This window comes from Hemitrygon akajei, chromosome 1, assembly GCF_048418815.1.
Source record: "Hemitrygon akajei chromosome 1, sHemAka1.3, whole genome shotgun sequence".
Classification (NCBI taxonomy): domain Eukaryota; kingdom Metazoa; phylum Chordata; class Chondrichthyes; order Myliobatiformes; family Dasyatidae; genus Hemitrygon; species Hemitrygon akajei.
Genome location: NC_133124.1, coordinates 94,336,403 through 94,356,420, shown reverse-complemented (window position 1 = coordinate 94,356,420; position 20,018 = coordinate 94,336,403). Strand labels below are relative to the sequence as shown.

The following is a 20,018-nucleotide window of genomic DNA, read 5'->3' as shown; positions in this document are numbered from 1 at the left end:
TAACTGAATACACTCACTGCAGCAGTTTGATATTTTAATGAAGATTAATGGAAAGCACGTTTCATGAATAATGTTTGTTTATTAATTACGCAAAGGTTGGTGAAGTTACTGATGCCAAGTATGATCAGGAAACTCATTACTCAACGTCAGGAGTTGTAGCCTGTGAGAAGAATGATGCATTAAACCCTCTTTGTCAATGAAGCTCAGGGATTTCAACCAGCCTTGAATAAATAAATTACACCACATTGAGAGTACAGACCAGTTTCTGGCAAAATATAAAGAACTGCTAAGTCCATTGTGATGCAAAAGTTTAATTCATTAAATTATCCTTTTTATTTAAATTTTCAATGGCGTCTCTTCACTAAACAAGGATCTGTGAGATTAAAGCACTAAATGATAGTAACCTGTATGCAAGAAGTCAATGTATTCAAACAATTCAAAATTAAGCACATGGGGCATTTCTCATTAATATTACAGAGGAACACTTGAATTGAAGATTATTTATGCATACCAGATGTGGAGTTGCACAATAAGACTGCGTAAATGCTTCTAGATCACATTTAGAACTAATGATATAGATGAAACTAAATGAAATTCTGCTACATTAATGGAGTTGAAAAGTGATCCAGCTCTGCTTTGAAAGGTTATCTACAGCCAATTCAATTTATATGAATAAAAAAAATTAAAAGAAATTTGTTATCGGTATACCTGAAGGCATTCTGGAAGATAATAGGGAACGCTATTATGATCTTTCTGATGATATACATTATTTTCGATCAGTGCTTTAGCTTTACAACACAACCTTCTATCAAAGGTAACAGTTCAACATGGTAGTGATGTATATAACTGATGTAGTATAAAGGTTAACAGTTATTCACCTCCAAGCCAGCAGAGGTCATGATCCTTTTGCGGACTTTATCTTGTGTCACTGTTCTGGCTTTGGCAAACATCATTTTGTCCGATTTCGGGAAGGGCAATGTTTGAATACATGTGCACTCAGCAGGCTTAAACAAAATAAATAAACTTCCCAAAAGATGAAACTCAGTTTCCACCATTTTATATGCTAAGAAAATATATTCATAACTAATTTCAAATCAGACTTAGTTCCCTCTTCTGCTGAATATGTAAGCCTAGAAAATCGCTTTCAGTCAGTAATACTAATGAAATCAAATGTACATTTTATGCTATTTTAGACTGACAAGCATATTTAACATATTTTAATCAGACTAAAACAACTTAAAAACTCAAGTTCCAATAATTGCAATTAAATAAATTGACTTAAGCAATCCATTTAAACCCCCTTTGGCAAAAAGCAATTGAAAGAGATTTTAATTTAAGTGTTATTCATGAGGACACCAAAAATAATCAAAATGGAATTGAAAACAGTTTAAGATTCTTGATAAAAACAAAAATACCTCAAAGGCAAAAAGAACCTACTCCTGAGAGTCAAAGGAGAGTTGTGAGATAATGATGGTCATGCAATGTTACAGATAACATTTTGTCCAGTTTCAAAAAGACTTATTCGAACTGCTGAGCAATCAGTGTCATGAACTATGTAGGAACAACCTTGACAGCCAATAGAAATCAACTACAAATGAGCAGCAAAATAGAATTTGATGGAGTTAGATCAAGCCTGACTTATCTCATTAAGACCATAAGATATAGGAGCAGAACTAGGCCATTTGGCCCTTCAAGTCTGCTCTACCATTTCATCCTAGCTGATCCAATTTTCCTCTCAGCCACAATCACTTGCCTTCTTCCCATATCCCTTCATGCCCTGAGCAATCAACAATCTATCGACCAATCTATCTATCAATCTATCAACATACCCTCAACATCCACTCTGTCAAGGCCTTTCACCATTCAATAGGTTTCATTGAGGTCACCCCTCATTCTTCTGGATTCCAGTGAATACAGGCCCAGAGCCATCAAACACTCTTCATAAGACAAGCCATTCAATCCTGGAATCATTTTTGTGAACCTCCTTTGAACCCTCTCCAGGTTTAGCACATCCTTTCTCAGAAAAGGGCCCAGAACTACTCACAATACTCCAAGTGAGGCCTCACTGGTGCTTTATAAAGTCTCAACATTATATCCTTGCTTTTATATTTTAGTCCTCTTGAAATGAATGCTTACATTGCATTTGCCTTCTTCACCACAGAATCAACCAGCAAATTAACCTTCAGTACAACCTTCAATCCTGCACAATTACTCCCAAGTCTCTTTGCACCTCAGTTTTTTTGTATTTCCTCTCCATTAAGAAAATAGTCAGCCCTTTCATTTCTTCTACCAAAGTACATGACCATACACTTTCCAATACTGGAATCCATCTGCCATTTCTATGCTCAATCTCCTAATCTAAATCCATCTGTAGCCTCTCTACTTCCTCAAAACTACCTTTTCCTCCACCTATCTTCATATCATCTGCAAACTTTGCAACAAAGCCATCAATTCCACCATCCACATCACTGACATATAACGTAAAAAGAATCAGTCCCAACACAGACCCCTGTAGAACACCAATAGTCACTGGCAGCCAGGCAGTAAAGGCTCTCTTTATTCCCATTCTTTGCCTTCTGCCAATCAGCCACTGCTTTATCCATGCTAGAATCTTTCCTGTAATGCCATGGGCTCATAACTTGTTAAGCAGCCTCATGAGTGCCACCTTGTCAAAAGCCTTCTGAAAATACATGTACACATCATCAACTGATTCTCCTTTGTCTATCCTGCATATTATTTAGAACATAGGACACAGAAAACCTACAGTACAATACAGGCTCTTCAGCCCACAAAGCTGTGCCGAACATGTCCTTACCTGAGAAATTACCTAGGGTTACCCATATTTCTTCAAAGAATTCCAGCAGATTTAGCAAAGCAAGATCTTCTTTTGAGGAAACCATGCTGACTATGGCCTATCTTATCATGTGCCTCCATGTACCCTGAGACCGCCTCCTTAATAATTGACTCCAACATCTTCCCAACTACTGAGGTCAGGCTAACTGGCCTATAGTTTCCTTTCTTCTGCCTCTCTCCCTTCTTGAAGTGTGGAGTGATATTTGCAGTTTTCCAGCCTTCCAGAACCATTTCAGAATCTAGTGATTCTTGAAAGATTATTACTAATGCCTCCACGATCTCTTTAGGCACCTCTTTCAGAACTCTGGAGTGTACACCATCTGGTCTAGGTGATATACATCTGACTTTAGATTCGCCTTCTCAAATTTCAGGGTTAATTTGATCATATTATGATAACTTGCCCTTAAGGGTTCATTTACTTTCAGGTCTCTAATCAATTCTGGTTCATTGCACAACAGCTAATCCAAAATAGCGATCCTCTAGTGGGCTCAACCATGAGCTGCTCTAAAACGCCATCTCATTTGCACTCTAGAAATTCCCCCTCCTGGTATCTAGCAACAACCTGATTTACCCAATCAACCTGCATATTGAAGTCCCCCAAGAGCATTGTAACATTGCCCTTTGGCATGCACTTTCTATCTCCTGTTGTAATTTATAGGCCACATCCTTACTACTGTTTGGGGATCTGTACACAATTCCCATAGGCTCTTTTTACCCTGGTAGTTCCCTAGCTCTATCCACAATGATTCAACACCTTATGACCCTTCGTCACTTCTTTCCAATCGTTTGATTTCATTTTTTACCAGCATAGCAATGCCACCCCCTCTGCCTTTCTGCCTGTCCTTTTGATACAATGTGTATCCTGGGACATTACACTACCAGCCATAATCTTTCAGCAGTGATTCCATGATGCCTACAACATCATACCTCCCAATCTGCAAGTGTTCTGCAAGTTTCTCTACATCTTTCGGTATACTGCGCGCATTCAAACATGACATCTTCAGTCCTGTATTCACCCTGTATGATTTTGTCTCCCTTTTACATTGCAGCTCATCCAGTTGACTGCAATTTTGCCCTATCAACAGCCTCTCTTCACTAAACATTGCTCTGTTTGTAAACCAATTACCTCATCTTCAGCACTATCATCTGCTTTTCCTACGATACTTCTTGCATTGAAATATATGCAGCTCAGGACACTACTTGCACCATGCGCAACCTTCTGATTCCTAAGTCTGTCTAAGGTCTTACGAACATCTGCTTCCAAGACCTCTCCACTAACTGTTCTGGCACACTGATTCCCATCCCTCTGCAGCTCGATTTTAAACCCCACCATGCAGCTTTAACAAAATTTCCCTATGCAGAACCTCATCACTCATCCTACCCATGTCATTTGTGCCTAGGTGGACCACGACTTCTCAATCTCCCACTTAAAAACTTTGTGGATTCAATCCGAGATATCCCAGACCCTGGCACCTGGGAAGCAACATACCATCTGGGAATCTCATTCTCACCCACAAAACCTCCTGTCCGTTCCCCTAACGAATGAATCCCCTATCACAACAGCATGCCTCTTCTTCCCTCTATCCCTGCTGAATCACAGAGGCTCACCCACTGCAACTTTCCTGTTAGGTCATTTCCCCCCCTCCCCCCCAACAGTATCCAAATTGTTATATATTGAGGGGAATGGCCACAGGGCTACTCTGCACTGACTCCTTAACCTTCCTGACTGTCACCTAGTTTCCTGTGTCCTCCACCTTGGGTGTAACTACCTCTCTGTATGTCCTATCTATCACTCCCTCAGCCTCCTGAACCATTTAGAGTTCATTCAGTTCCAACTCCAACTCCTTAATGTGGTTTGTTAGAAGCTGCAGCTGTCATCAGGAACACTGGAGGTCTCCCTGCCTTCCCACATTCCACAAGAGAAGCATTTCACTATCCTACCTGTCATCCCTACTGCCCTTGCTGAGCAGATATAAAGAAAAGGAAAAAAATCTTTGCTTTGCTTTTTCTGAGTGAAGCCTCGAAGAGCTAAGGCCTCAAGATCACCACTCTATGTCCACTCAGACGACGGCCACTGCACTTACCCCTGCCTTCCTTTAATTTGCTCTTGCTAATCAATCCCAAACACCGATTGGCGGCTGGTCAAAGCTCTTTTTTGCTGTACTAACCAGTTGCTGCCTTTTATCCTTGGGCAGTGCACCTGAATGAAGTCCCCTCCTCTCAAAAGGAGGCCCAGATTGGCCGCTGGTCAAAGCTCTTTTTAAGATGAAGGTGACAAAGCAAGTGGAATGAGAAAAAACTCTACATCCTTGTGCACTTCAGCTTCTGAAAAATGATTAACAAATATCCTTATAAATGGCTGAAAATAGAGATAAAATCTGATAAGAAACTGGTAGAACAGTAACTTCCCATTTCTACAAGGATTTCTGGCAAGGATACTGCAGTGATGCAGAAGCAAACCTGGGAAAATCGACTGTCAAACAAAAATTGAGACTAGAATGGGCTCAAACCAACAGGCTTAAAGCAATAAACGATTCTCATCATATAACAGCTGTCAATACCTGTTACTATCAGGTGGAAAGGAGAAGATAAAAACCCTGTGGAAATAGTTGGCCTCTGATGGCCAATGTTAAATTTTTCTAGGGGCATATTAATAACAACGGAACTAATAAATCTATTTTGTAAAGAAATCCTGAGATCAAATGCAGCACAACACATCAGTTTAACAACAGGAATAGTAAAAACCTTGAAGTCAGACCTACAAAAAGTGATTTCTGAATAAACATACCGAAATATCTTACACATATCTCATTCCTGGTAAACGCTTATCTTTTGAACTTGCAAAGGAATAATGAGTTAAAATTTACAATATGGACTAGCTGAAATCAGAGAACTTTCAAAACCGGCCTTTGCTAGAAGAACAAGCAATCAGATTTTTCAAAAACTTGTTGATGCTCATTAGAGAGTCAAATACTTCTTCTCATGTCAGGTGAATGTAGAAGTATAAGACACAGGTTTAAGGTAAGACAAGAGAAGTTTACAAGGAGATCTGATGGGTAAGTTCTTCCTCACAGGGGATGGTGAATATTTGGAATGAGCTGCAAGAGGAGATTACAGTACCTAAAAGGCATTTGCACAAGTACTTAGACAGGAAAGAAGTGGAGGGATAATGGCCTAATGTGGGCCAACAAGATTAACGCTGACAGATATTATAGTCGGCACGGATGAGGTAGGTCATAAAGGACCATTTCTGTTCTGTACGATACAATAATTCAATGTGGTACAAGGTAAGATTTGGTTTTCTTTCCTCCCATTTATCAGCCCCAAAAAGCCATTTCGTTGGAAAGTGAAATTCACTATGGTGTCCCATGTACAGTACATGTTTTACTTTTGTAGTGTCTGATTCTCTGAAGCTACTCTTGTCATAGTATGTCTCATTCAATTTGTCACTGAAACATAGCCACCTTCTTTCTTAAGTCAAAAACATTTCATTAAAAATACTTCTACTGCCATTACTTCATGCCTCAAAATGTCTTGTAATTAATTATATATCTTTAAGTGCTATAGAAAAGGAAGGAAATAACCATATGATTAGCAAAGGGACAAATGACCAGAGCATTTATTCCAGCTCTGTTTGTTGAGGGAACAATATGGCTTGAATAATGGGAAAACTCTATTTCTCTACTTTGAATAGTTTTGTGCAATGTTCATTATGTATTGTTGAGGTCAGTGGAATGTCTTGGTTATGTGTGGTGCAGCAAGAACAAGAACAAGCAACCTGTCTTAATACTGCTGCAGAGTAAGGTCCTATTCAGACTTCACCTACTTTTCTCATGTCATACTCCCACACACCATCCATCCCACTATAATACCAACTCACACCACCGACCTCAACTCCCACAACCCAAAATGATTCTTTATCATTGCAGTTCACACCCAGAGCCCAAACATGTAGACTCCATGACTGTACAAGTATGAACCACTGCATTCACTGACTGTCACCTCCAGCTGGAAAGGGACTCTGCTCCTCATTTGATTCTTGACTAAGACACCAAACTCCCTTCCTGCTATAAAGTTCAAATCCAAGCCACCAATGCACCCTTCCCCCTCCATCCATTCCACCAGCTAGGCTCCAACAGCACTCCCTGACCACAACACTCTCCCACCCTCATTCTCCTCCCCCTATTCCAATCCTGGCCAAGACGTGAAGGGAAGTGTTTAAAGGCAATGGAGCAACCTTTCGTGGCCCAGAGGTCTCATGGAATTTCCAGCAATGGGCCTCAGCCTAATAGAAAATTGATGAAAATGGGGGGATGATGATACTCCCTCAATTTCAATAAAATCTGTTTGCTGCTATTTTCTCAATGATCTACTTGTGTTCTAAAACACTGTTGTCAAATAACTGGCGGGAGAAATTTCCATTCACAGTTGCATCCACTTATGGTTTACTGGAAAGGAAATTCCAGCATTGAAATTGTTGTGATGAACTCTACATGCTGTTAGCTCCCCAGGACTTCCTGTGTTTCCTCCTGTAGCTATTCACTGTCTATTTGTTCTAGCGTGTTCTGAAGCGGTGACATTGGCCACTGAGAGTCTACCCTTGTGCACCTGTTTCAATTTTGCAGCTCAACAATTTCTGCTGCACTAAAATGGTTTCCATGGCTACCTTGTAAACCTAAACATGATGCAGTGATGCCACATTTATGTGCTGCTAGCTGCAATTTTCCAGCAGTGGAAACCATCCACTCGGAAGCTTGTTATCTGAAGTCCAAAATACACCGAAAGACATTAAAATAACTTAAGTCTTTTTCTATAAGAAACCTCTGAAAATTATCCTTATTGCTCTCATTTAAGACAATGTTGGAACTTTCTTTAGGCAAGAAACAAACTCCCTGGATATCTGTCATCATCAGTGTCTACGTAGATTAAATGCTCCATCATTCTATTTTGACCAGCTACCTGGAAGACATCTGGTTATTTGGTGGATAACTCTCGACCCAATTTTCTTTTCTCTATACAATGTAACTTGGATTAGAAAAGCAGCAGCAAAGCTCATTCAATACATAAGGAGTAACACCATACTGTGTTCATAGCCATTCTAATTCAAATTATAAGATTACACATAATCTCTGACGTGAAATACATACATCCTTTGTACAACTACATAAGAACTATAAACAAGAATGATGATAAGTGGATTGATTTCTTCCAGTATTGCCATAAATTGGGCCAAAAAACACACGACACTCCATCGCTGCCATGGGAGGATCCATGGTACAGTTCAAGGGTTCCTGTTCCCAACCTTGTTTATGCCATGGACCAATACAATTGAGCAAGGGATCCATGGATCCCAGGTTAGGAACCATGGTAGCCTTGGACTTGGTGCTGTGAAGGTCACAACTGTCGGTTAGGCCTTCTGTGGCAGGAACCAAGGTCATATCCTGAACCACCCTGGACAGTGCTTTCAGAGATGTTTCGAACAATTCAGTCAGATGTAATTAACTGATAAAAAAAATTCCATAGTCCTTTAAGAGAAACAAGATAAACCGAAAATCAATAATATATTTATCAGCACTTATCTTTTCATTCAGGTCAGTGGTTCCATTTGAAGATGGAAGCTATACAATTGAAATTAATGAGCAATATGAAGTTGAAGGGATAGATGCACAGTGCATCAGCCTTTTCAGCTCTCTCCACAGCCTGCAGCAGAGTGAAATCTCAGGTACACCTACATACTTCCAATAGCCAACTGTACCTCACTGAATTTATCACATCAGTCACCTGTTTTTTTTTTTAGGTGCCATGTAATTATTTGTAATTATTGGCAGTGTAGCAGTGCACAGGGCTTCATTCTTTTTAATTATGCCTTTGGGTACCAAAGAAAAATAAGTATAGCAGTTCTTCAAATTATTAAATAAATGAACTAAAGCAAACAATATTCTTGTATGCAAGGTTTTACAAGAATAAGCATGCAAGGAAGGCTCAAAGCAAATCAGATTGTCGACTACTGTTTAGTCTACTATAGTCTACCACTGAAATATTTCAGGAGACAGAAGCCAAATAAAAGCTTGGCTCAAGTAAAACAGAAAAATGCTTGAAGTCACACAGTATAATGAGCAACAAAGCATATTTATTTAACATTTAATTTTTTAATTCAGTTTTCACCAGATCCAGATAGACCTTGCCACTTGTTAGCCAGCTCTGAAATATAGCTGGCTTGCAACACAACTACCACAGGGAGAATAAATGAATGAAAAGACAAACAAATCTCAGAACTTTCTAATCTCTGAACGTCTAAAATGTCCAAGCAAAGACACTATAAGAATAATCACAAAAAATTAAAACCTCATTAATAGCAAACCTGCAGTATGCCAGGAATGTTGCTTTCTTAGGGCAGATTTCCTTTGATTGAAGACTTTCCTCCACCCTTCCACACTCCTACCAACAAATCCAAGTCTAGCACTGTCATTGCTGTGCAGAATATGGAGAGAGCAGATGAGGGGGATGGCTGGCTGCCAGGATCCAACTCAGTGGTAAATAGCTGGCTGACACCTTGCCCCAGGCCGTCAATAGCCACAATTATCTGAGGCAAGAGTCAAACACCACCTGGGGTAGGACAGCTGCCTGGTAATTGTGCAAAGTAATTCACAATTGCCAAAAAAAAACTCCAATGCCTTGGCTGTTCTGTGTAATTATGTTGTGGGATGCCAATTGTTCTGTATGTCCAATAGAAAGGCTGAAGACAGGCAGGGACCTTCCTGCTCATTCCAAAGCAATGTCCTACTAATCAGAAGCTCTCGGCCAAACATTGAAGGAGCAAGATTGTGGCTACAGAACATCAATGGAAGAACTCCTTTATTACCGTTGTTATTTGTATTACATTCTATCAGCTTGGGTGTGTCTCCATGACTGCAAACTTTTGATCTTATTTTCCCTGCTATAGTGTTAATGTTCATATTGCAACTTGGCTTACTCAGCTCTTAGCTGCCAGACTCAAACCTGTCTAGGGTGGTGAGACCTCTTCAATCAGGAGTGCTAGGGTAGGACAGAAGACTGGGAGGGATTGGGAGAAAAATGGAAATGGAGGTGATTGGCAACAGGCTAGAGATTAGGTGCAACTGGGAGCAGACTAGAAGTTGGGAGGACAACAGAAGTTCAGAGATGTACAGATCAGGAGGACTAAGTAGCGCAAAATGTAAAAAAGCCAAGAGAACACCAGAGGACTAGGGAGGGATAGAAGGAGAGAAGAGCTGGAAAGAACCATAGGGCGGGAAACTCCATAACTACATACATAGATGTCAACTGTCCACCGGCCTCCTTGAACAAGCAGTCCATCATGTTCGTGCAGCACTGACCAGTAAACAAGATAGAAGCAACAGTCCTTTATAAATTTGCCACAGGTAAACACACTTGATTACTTTACTCACTTTGCAGATGCTGTCTGACCTGCTGAGTGTTTCCAGCATTTTGATTTAATGAATATATATAGTTGACTTAGCCCATGTTGTAAACTCCTTGTTACTGTTTGACAGCAGTCCAATTGTTTTCAAGACTAAGTTGAGAAATTTAATATAATGGCCAGTAAATAAATACCAGACAGCTTGATGGAAAATGCAGCTAAAACAGACTGTTACAACAGAATGTCCAGCAGCCTAGCACAGTACAAAAAAAACATGAATGTTGAAGACAGAAAACAAGCCTCCATTGCCAGGGGCACTTGTTAATTTTAAACACCACAGACAATTGTGATAAGAGGGAATCTAATAATAATTTACCACCTCCAAGTGGTCTTAAAGAGAAGACAGCAGAAAGCCCATTAACTTTGCAAATCCTTTCTTCTCTATGAAGACAGTTCTCGTCCAAATTACTGATGGATCCAAAATGCCAGTGAAGACGTCCTGATTTAAACCTCATGGTGCCAAGCAAATCTCCATTCAATCCACACAAAATAGTGGCTAATTTAAAGACCATTATCAAAACAAGGACTCTCTGAGTGACACCAATATTTTATCAGGATGCTTTAGAAGGTATCCCAATCTGCTCATTCCAAATTTGCAGTACTGTGTTTTTTAAGCCACAGAACACTGAGTTAGCTTTGAAACTGTCTTTCTTCAGGGTGGCTACATTTCTGTGCCAAGAGTGGAGCTCATATTCCAAATTAAATAAACAAATCCGATTTCCCATTTTCACCAATGAGATGTCTTTTGTTTTGCAGAAAGTAACCAAACAAATTCTGCAAATGTCACCATGTGAACAAAGGCATCGATGGAACTTAATTAATAGGAGTACATAACATCCCAACTCTACCTGACACTTAGGGTTAGTTCATCTGCTTCTGATTGGTTCCTATATAAGCTTTAGCACCAAGGGCTTGGAACTTCATCTTCTCATCCTTAATTCTTAGATTACAGGAGAAACTTGAGGATTAAGTATACATTCACTTGAAGACACAAATACATGGATTAATCAAACAAAATAGCCAACAGAAATTTGTGGAGTCATGAGCAAGTGCACAAAACTGAGAAGTAAAAAGTAATTAACTTATCAAACATTTACTAGGCAACTGTGAGCAGGTTTAGGTAATTTATTACAGAAGCACTAAAAATAAAGGACACAAGGAGTAACTATACTGGCCTATAGTTAGTTACACCTAGCACAATAGAACATGACTGTGATTGCTGGAAGCCAAGCAGCTCAGATCCAGGACTAGTAGGAGACCCTCAGTTCCTCTAGAGTTATTACATGGAGAACTGCATTAGTGCTGCTTCATACACCCACTCTGGACTCATCAATTTCAACAACTATGCCTCCAACTTCCTTCCTGCCAACAAAATTACTTGGGCGATCTCCTTTTTCTCAATCTGTCTGGCTCCAGCTCTGGAGACAGACTATTCACTGTCAACATTTACAGGCCTACTGACTCTCACAATTATCTTGACTGCCTTTCCCCATCTTGTCACTTGTAAAAATGCTATTCCCTTCTCACAGTTCCTCTCCACTGCATCTGTTCTCAGGATGAGGTTTTCCATTCTAGATACCCTCTTTTTTCAAAGAACGATGTTTTTCTGCATGTAATACATTTCCCATACATCTGCCCTAACTCCATCCTAGAGTCACAGAATCATAGAAAAGTACAGCACAGAAGCAGGCCCCTCGGCCCATCTAGTCTGCGCCAAACCATTTGAACTGCCTACTCCCATCGATCTGTACCATCCTCCCGCCATAATACCAGGGATAGAATCCTCATTGTCTTTACATACCATGATTCTTTACATACCATGATCCTCATTGTCTTTACATACCATGTGTCCAACATATCATTCTCCATAAATTCCACCATCTCCAATGGGATCCTACCAGAAAGCACATCTTACCCCTCTCCCTTGCCATTTCTTCATTTTCCCGTTAGGATTGGTCTCCATCTGACTTCCTTGTCCACTCATCCTTCCTCAATGATCATCTCCAAAAGAAGTGTAACCAATTCCTCTTGACATTCAATGTTGCAAGCAAAAATCATTCAACATCAATCTAACAAGCAGAATGTCTCGCTTCTGCACAATTACCTTCCAGCAATCCATACTGTTAATTTTAAGATTCTCCATTTATGGATCCCAGGTCATATTGTTGTAAGATCCTGCAGACATTTACAGACTAATTGATATGTATACATAAACAAGAGAAAATCTGCAGACGCAACAAATCCAAAGCAACACACATAAAAAGCTGGAGGAACTCAGCAGGCCAGGCAGCATCCATGGAAATGAATAGGCAGTCAATGTTTCAGGACATGCAATCATTCAAAAATAGCAAAGTCAATCAAAACTTTTCTCCTGCTAAAGAAGTTTCTTTATTGTCTGGAAAACATTATACTTTATTAAAGTATTTCACATAAATTATTATAAATGCATTTATAATAATGTGACATCTAAAGATTGAGTCACTGGCCTTAAAACACATATAATATTACATTATATTACATATAATACGATTTGTTTGTGGTTTGGTGGCTCTGGGTAAGTTTCAGCAAAACTGAAGCATAGCTTCCACACCAATATTATTCAAGAGAAACGGCACAAGTGCAGTGTGCAGAAAAAAACATACTGTGGACAATAGGGGGGTGGGGGTGGTAAAGGTATAAAATGGAAAAATGGGCCCAAGTGTATTCCCTCAGATGGCTGGAAATAAACCCTGAATGTGATGGGTGCTTTGAAGGAGCTGAATATCTGTTGATCAGTGTAAGTATTATACTGTGCATTAGAACATATGATAAAGGAGCAGAACTAGGTCATTTGGCCTATAGATTGTTGTTCCACAATTTCCTCATGGCTGATCAGTTTCACTATAAGCCCCAATCCCAAAACCCTTCATGCCCTGACTAATCAAGAATCTATCAAACCTTACCTTAAGAATACCCAATGACTTGGCCTCTACAGTTGCCTTGGCAACAATTTCTGCAGATTCACCATTCACTAGGTAAAAAAAAATTCCTCCTCAGCCCCATTTTAAAATGACGTGCCTCCATTCTCCAGCTATGCCCTCTGGTCTTAGACTCTCCCACCATAGGAAACATCCTCGTCACATCCATTCTATTCAACCTTTCAAGATTCAATACATTTCAATGCGGTCACCCCTCATTTTTGTGAATTCCAGTAAGTACAGGAACAGAGCTATCAATCGCTCCTCATATGATAAGCCTTTCAATTCCAGAATCATTTCCATGCACCACCTTTGAACCTTCTCCAAAGTCAGAACATTGTCTCTTAGATAAGGGGCCCAAAACTGCTCACGATACTCCAAGTAAAGCCCCACCAGTGCCTTATAAAGCTTCAACATTACATCCTCGTTTTTATATTAGACCATAAGACATAGGAGCAGAATTAGGCCATTTGGCCCATCAAGTCTGCACCACCATTCAATCATGACTGATCCTTTTTCTCTCCTCCTCAACCCCATTTCCCGGCCCTCTCCCTGTAACCTTTGATGCCATGTCCAATCAAGAACCTATCAATTTCTACCTTAAATACACCCAGCTGCAGCTGCATGTGGCAACAAATTTCATAAATTCACCACCTTCTGGCTAAACAAGTTTCTCCGTATCACTGTTTTGGAAGGGCACACCTCTATCCTGAGGCTGTGCCATCTTATCCTAGACTCTCCCACCATGGGAAACATCCTTTCCACATCTACTGAGTCTAGACTTTTCAACATTTGATAGGTTTCAATGAGATCCCTCCTCATCCTTCAGAATTCCAGCAAGTACAGACCCAGAGCCATCAGACGGTCCTCATATGATAATCCATACATTCCTGGAATCATCCTTGTGAACCTCCTCTGGACCCTCCCCAATGCCAGTGCATCTCCTCTAAGATGAGGAGCCCAAAACTGTATACAACACTCAAGGCAAGGCCTCACCAGTGCCTTATAAAGCCTCAGCATCACATCCCTGCTCTTGTATTCTAGTCCTCTCACATTTGCCCTCTCACCACCAACTCAACTTTCAAAGTAATCTTTAGGGAATCCTGCACGAGGACTCCCAAATTCCTTTGCAACTCCAATTTTTAAATTTTTTGCCATTTAAAAAGTAATCCATGCTTTTATTTTCTCTACCAAAGTGCATGACCATACACTGCATTCCATCTGCTACTTATTTGCCCATTCTCCCAATGTCTAGATGACTCAACAATCTCTCCATCCTCCTCTTTCAGAACCCTGGAGCGTGGACCATCTGGTCCAAGTGATTTATCTATCTTCAGACCTTTCAGTTTCTGAAGCATCTTCTCCCTAGTAATTGCAACTTCACTCACTTCTTCCTTCTAACATGCTCGAATTTCCAGCATACTACTAGTGTCTTCCACAGTGAAGACTGATACAGAATACTCATTCAGTTAGTCGGTCATTTCTTTGTCCCCCATTATACATTATGTATATTGTATAAAAAAACACAAAATGCTGGCAGAACACAGCAGGCCGGATAGCATCTATGGGAGGAGGTAATAACGATGTTTTGGGCTGAAACCCTTCATCAGGAGTGAAGTAACATGGGATGGTCGAGGGGGGATAAGAAGTGAGGGGAGGGATGAAGTAGAGAGCTGGGAAGTGATAGGCTGGAGGGAAATGGGCTAGGGGGAAGGTGGAGAATTATGGGAAATAAAAGAGAAAGAAAGGTAGGGCTGGGGGGAGAGATTATAGTGAGGGGGGAAAAGAGAGAGAAAGAGAACCAGACTAAAATAATAGATAGGGATGGGGGTAAGGGTATCAACAGAGGTCAGAGAGTTGGATGTTCATGCCGGCAGGAAGGAGGCTACCTAGGCGGGAGATAAGGTAATCCCTTTCTCTCAATTCCTCCGCCTCCACCGCATCTGCTCTCAGGATGAGGCCTTTCATTCTAGGACAAAGGAGATGTCTTCCTTTTTTAAAGAAAGGGGCTTCCCTTCGTCCACTATCAACTCTGCCCTCCATCGCGTCTCCCGTATTTCACACACCTCTGCCCTCACCCCATCCCCCCCGCCAGCCCACCAGGGATAGACTCCCCCTGGTCCTCACCTATCACCCTACCAGCCTACAGATCCAACACATAATCCTCTGTAACTTCAGCCACCTCCTACGTGATCCCACCACCAACCACATCTTCCCCTCCCCCCCACTCTCGGCTTTCCGCAGGGATCGCTCCCTACGCGACTCCCTTGTCCATTCATCCCCCCCCCCATCCCTCCCCACGGACCTCCCTCCGGGCACTCATCCCTGCAAATGGAAGAAGTGCTACACCTGCTCCCACACTTCTTCCCTCACCACCATCCTAGGCCCCAGACAGTCCTTTCAGGTGAGGCACCACTTCACCTGCGAGTCAGCTGGGGTGATATACTGTATCCGGTGCTCCCGATGTGGCCATTTATACACTGGGGAGACCCGCCGCAGACTGGGAGACCGTTTCGCCGAACACCGGCGCTCGGTCCTCCAACAGTGGCGGGATCTCCGTGGCCACACACTTCAATTCCACAGACCACTCCCACTCCGACATGTCTGTCCATGGCCTCCTCTACCGTCAAGATGAGGCCACACGCAGGTTGATAGAGCAATACCTTATCTCCCGTCGAGGTAGCCTCCTTCCTGCTGGCATGAACATCCAACTCACTGACCTCTGTTGATACACCTGCCCCCCACCCTTACCCCCATCCCTATCTATTATTTTAGTCTGGTGCTCTTTCTCTCTCTTCTTCCCCCCTCACTATAATTTCTCCCCCCAGCCCTACCTTTCTTTCTCTTTTATTTCCCATAATTCTCCACCTTCCCCTAGCCCATTTCCCTCCAGCCTATCACTTCCCAGCTCTCTACTTTATCCCTCCCCCCACTTCTTATCCCCCCTCTACCATCCCATGTTACTTCACTCCTGATGATGGGTTTCAGCCCGAAAAGTCGTTATTACCTCCTCCCATAGATGCTGTCTGGCCTGCTGAGTTCTGCCAGCATTTCGTTTTTTTTAAATTTATTTCCAGCATCTGCAGATTCACTCGTGTATATTGTATAGTTTTTTTTTGTTTTTTTCCCTCACTACATATATTTGAGCCTCAGTATGGAAGTTCAGAGCACTTAATGAAACACCTGTACCTGCTATTGAAACGTAACCAGTTTTTATTTTCAAGAGACATAGGGCTTATACATTTCCTCTACATCACTGGGGCTTTCTCCTTCAGATGTAATCTCCATTCTAAGTTGAGGACGACAGCAAAAGAGAGGTGTGGACTGCACCACTGAAGAAAACAAATGGCCAGGAGATGCAGGGGTGGCTAGTTCCAACCCAAACAATGTTATCAGAATGTGATCGGACATCATTTTATATTATTACCAGCTAAGTCCCTGTACTGTTGTCTGTAATCCTAGATATAAATCATAACATCTGCAACCAATTTTCCCCCTATATTGTGATCTTTTCCTAAAGTTCCACTGCCATCTCATACACACACCATCTCATACAAACTATTCCCTTAATATACCAACAACCTGTCTGTCAATTAAACAAACTTTCCAATCGAGAGGCTAAAATAAAACCTTTCAAGCAATAAGCTCCATTTCCTCCTAGAAATGCCACTTAAAGAAGCATTCAGACCATTTTGGAATAGAAAACAATTCCAGGAGTTCATCATTTACTGAAATAGGAAAAGTTAGCATTTTAACTTTGAGCCATGTGTTAAAAGTGTGCACTGAAATATAAACTTATTTATAGTAAATCTCTTTACTGCATGTACCTCCTCTATTCAGAATACCTGCCAGATATCAGTAAGCTATTTTGAAATAAAAGTGCTCACTATTTTTTTAAGATATACAATATAATAAATAATAGGTGATAATTTTAAAAAAAACATGCTGACAAACTGTGGAAACTGTTCAAATATCATTCTCATCATTTAAGTTATTACTAACATATTTATGTGAAAGCGTGGCGTATTTCCGCATCAGTCAATAAGCTGCTGTGAATAATGTCAGAGACCAGTAAAGTATATACTTTTTTCCCAAATAGATTATTCTGACAGGTAGTACTATAAATGTTCTGTTAATATTCAGAATTATATTTGAATAAAGCATTTATAAAGGAAAAGGCACATGTAGAAATTGCAAATTTAATACTGCATGAAAAGTCACTTTAAAAAGCCACAGAAAGCAAATGAAATGCAACCAGATAACTAGCTGATCACCCAACAGCAATGGCTGACTAACCGCAAGATGTAGGAAGAGGCAGCATCAACTATTTACACAAGGTAAGACTAATAGAGAACTAAAATGACAAGAACAAATAAATAAGTGGACACAGAATCAGGGAAGTATACAGTATGGAGAAACAGCCACCCAGCTTGACCATCAAGCATCCTTTTGCATTCATCTTACACTCATCCCATTTTATTTTCCCTACATTCCCATCAACCCCTCTAAAGCCTACCGCTCATCAGCACAGCAGGAACAATTAACCAACCAACCTGCAACATGGATTGCCCACAAGAAAATGGAACTCAGGTTTGAATGTGGTGACATATATGTACTTCAATAATAAATTTAATTTAAACTTTGAACACCTTTGCAATGCAGGAAGAAATCAGAGATATTTAAACAGGCATTTAAATACTGAAAGCATAAAAGGATACAGACCTAATGCAAGAAAGTGGGATCAATGTAGAAGGACAATAAGGTTGACATAGGCCTGTTTCTGTGCCAAACAACTCTATGGCACCCGGAGGAAATCGATATTGTCACAGGGAGAAATGCAAACTCCACACAGCATAGAACCTGCATCGCTGGAGCTGTGAAGAAGTGGCTTCAACTGTATGCCACTGTGTCCTTCTTAAACATTGCTGAAGAAGTTCACACACTTATTAATGAACTAGTCTATTTCAGTCTTGTGGTCTACTTACTAATTTACTGTTCCATATCCCTTTGATTTGGTGAATCCAACAGATGTTGCCACAACAAGAGCTGGAAGTCCTAAAATAAAATCAAGGCAATTTAGAAACTGATAGGAGCATAAGGTGTTTTTCAAAGAATAAATCACTTGTGTGTCCAGAATAATTCAGACTATTTCTTGTGATTTTACTCAGATATCTAAATGCAAGATACAGTGAAGAGTTTTAAAGTTGAATGTTTCACAACTAATTGATAGAATGAAAATAAAACTGGAAGGAGGTTATTTGGTTCAATAACATAAATACTATTTACAGGAAAAAGCCACCCAGGCTTAAATGCTCAGTCACAATCTACTAAATTTCAGGAGTATTTCATCAAATGCATTAAGACTTCAAATTGAAGATCACAAAGAATATAAATATGCTGGAAATCTGGAAAAATAGAAAATACTGTAAAAACCTCAGCAGCTGAGACAGCAAGCTTAAATCATCCTTCTATAACTGTTGTCCAGCTTCAGAGCATTACCAGCATTTTGTAACATGCCATTTCTGAGCATGACTGAACGAGCCTGATGACAATATTATACTGATTGCTTCAGTGAGCAAGATATTTCAGGCTTCCCATGACCACAGCATAAGTTACAACAAGCTCAGGCACCTGCTTCATCAACTCATTCCATTTTGTTCGGGGTTATTAGAATCAACAGCAATGGTTTCAGATTGTTTACTAAATTATCAGATCACCAATTACAGCTCTGTATCTCATCCATAAATCCACCAAAATACACAACATTCTGGCTTTTACGCCCACTCTCAAACTATGGCAAGAAGTTAATGTCTCTCTTAATCACTACCAGTTCACGCTGGAAGCCTGACCCTGCTGCACTTTAAGAAGGATGCTAAAGCCATGTAGAGAGGAGATTTAAAACAATTGATAGTGTGGAGACAATGCAGTTATGGATAACAGGATAAAGTGTTATTCATCTCCTTAGCTCACAAATTATAAGCAAATAGTTTGAAAATCATTTTGGGTTTAAACCAAACAATTTTTATTTCATTGTTCACAGGATGTGAATGCTACTGGTGAAGCTGGCAGTTCCCGTCCCTTCACAATTTCCACTGAATTGATAAGGCAATTAAGAGCAATCAAACACATGCATGGATCTGGAGTTAGATATTGACCAAACGAGGTAGGAAAGACGTTTCTGTGAAGAACATTAGTTGACTTTCATGAGCTTAGTAGTTTCCTACTTTCAATTACTGAGATTGGCTTTAAATTAAATCCATAGCTATGACTTGAATTTGAGTTCATACCTACCATGGTGGAATTTGATCTATTGTCCCTAAATGGTCCAGGACTACTTGCCGAACTAAGCTATTACACAGCCACTGCCCTGGATAAATTTATTCAATGGCTGCTGGGTTGAAAACCAGAGAATATAGATTCAAGTAAACTGGCAAAAGAAACAGAGAAAACTACAAAAATAATGTTTTAAGTGGTCTAGATTTAGAGGGTATTAGCTAAAAACCGTGGATAACACAGATTCAGAAGTGAATATGGAAAGGGATTGGAATAAATACTGAGAGAAAATAATCACAGGGATATGGGGAAGCTGAATGAAAGACTGAGTAACTGGTAATGGCAACGAAAGGGAGGGGAGATAATACAAGTTGAATAGCTGACTGCTGCTATGGAATATTCTAAGCTTTCATTATTTTTAAGTCTTAACCAATTTTCAGTGTTTGGCTTTTTCTAAAACCAAGTACATTTCACTG

General features: G+C 40.4%; 1 protein-coding gene across 11 annotated transcripts in view; it reads right to left on the bottom strand.

The window, feature by feature from the left end:
• Nucleotides 1-20,018, bottom strand: part of adgrb1a (adhesion G protein-coupled receptor B1a) — a 575,895-nt gene that overhangs the window by 69,220 nt on the left and 486,657 nt on the right. For all 11 annotated transcript variants that reach the window (XM_073048159.1, XM_073048205.1, XM_073048135.1 and 8 more), the window contains one exon: nt 18,255-18,324. In XM_073048159.1, the coding sequence (XP_072904260.1) occupies nt 18,255-18,324 (70 nt within the window). The remainder of the gene's footprint in view (nt 1-18,254; nt 18,325-20,018) is intronic.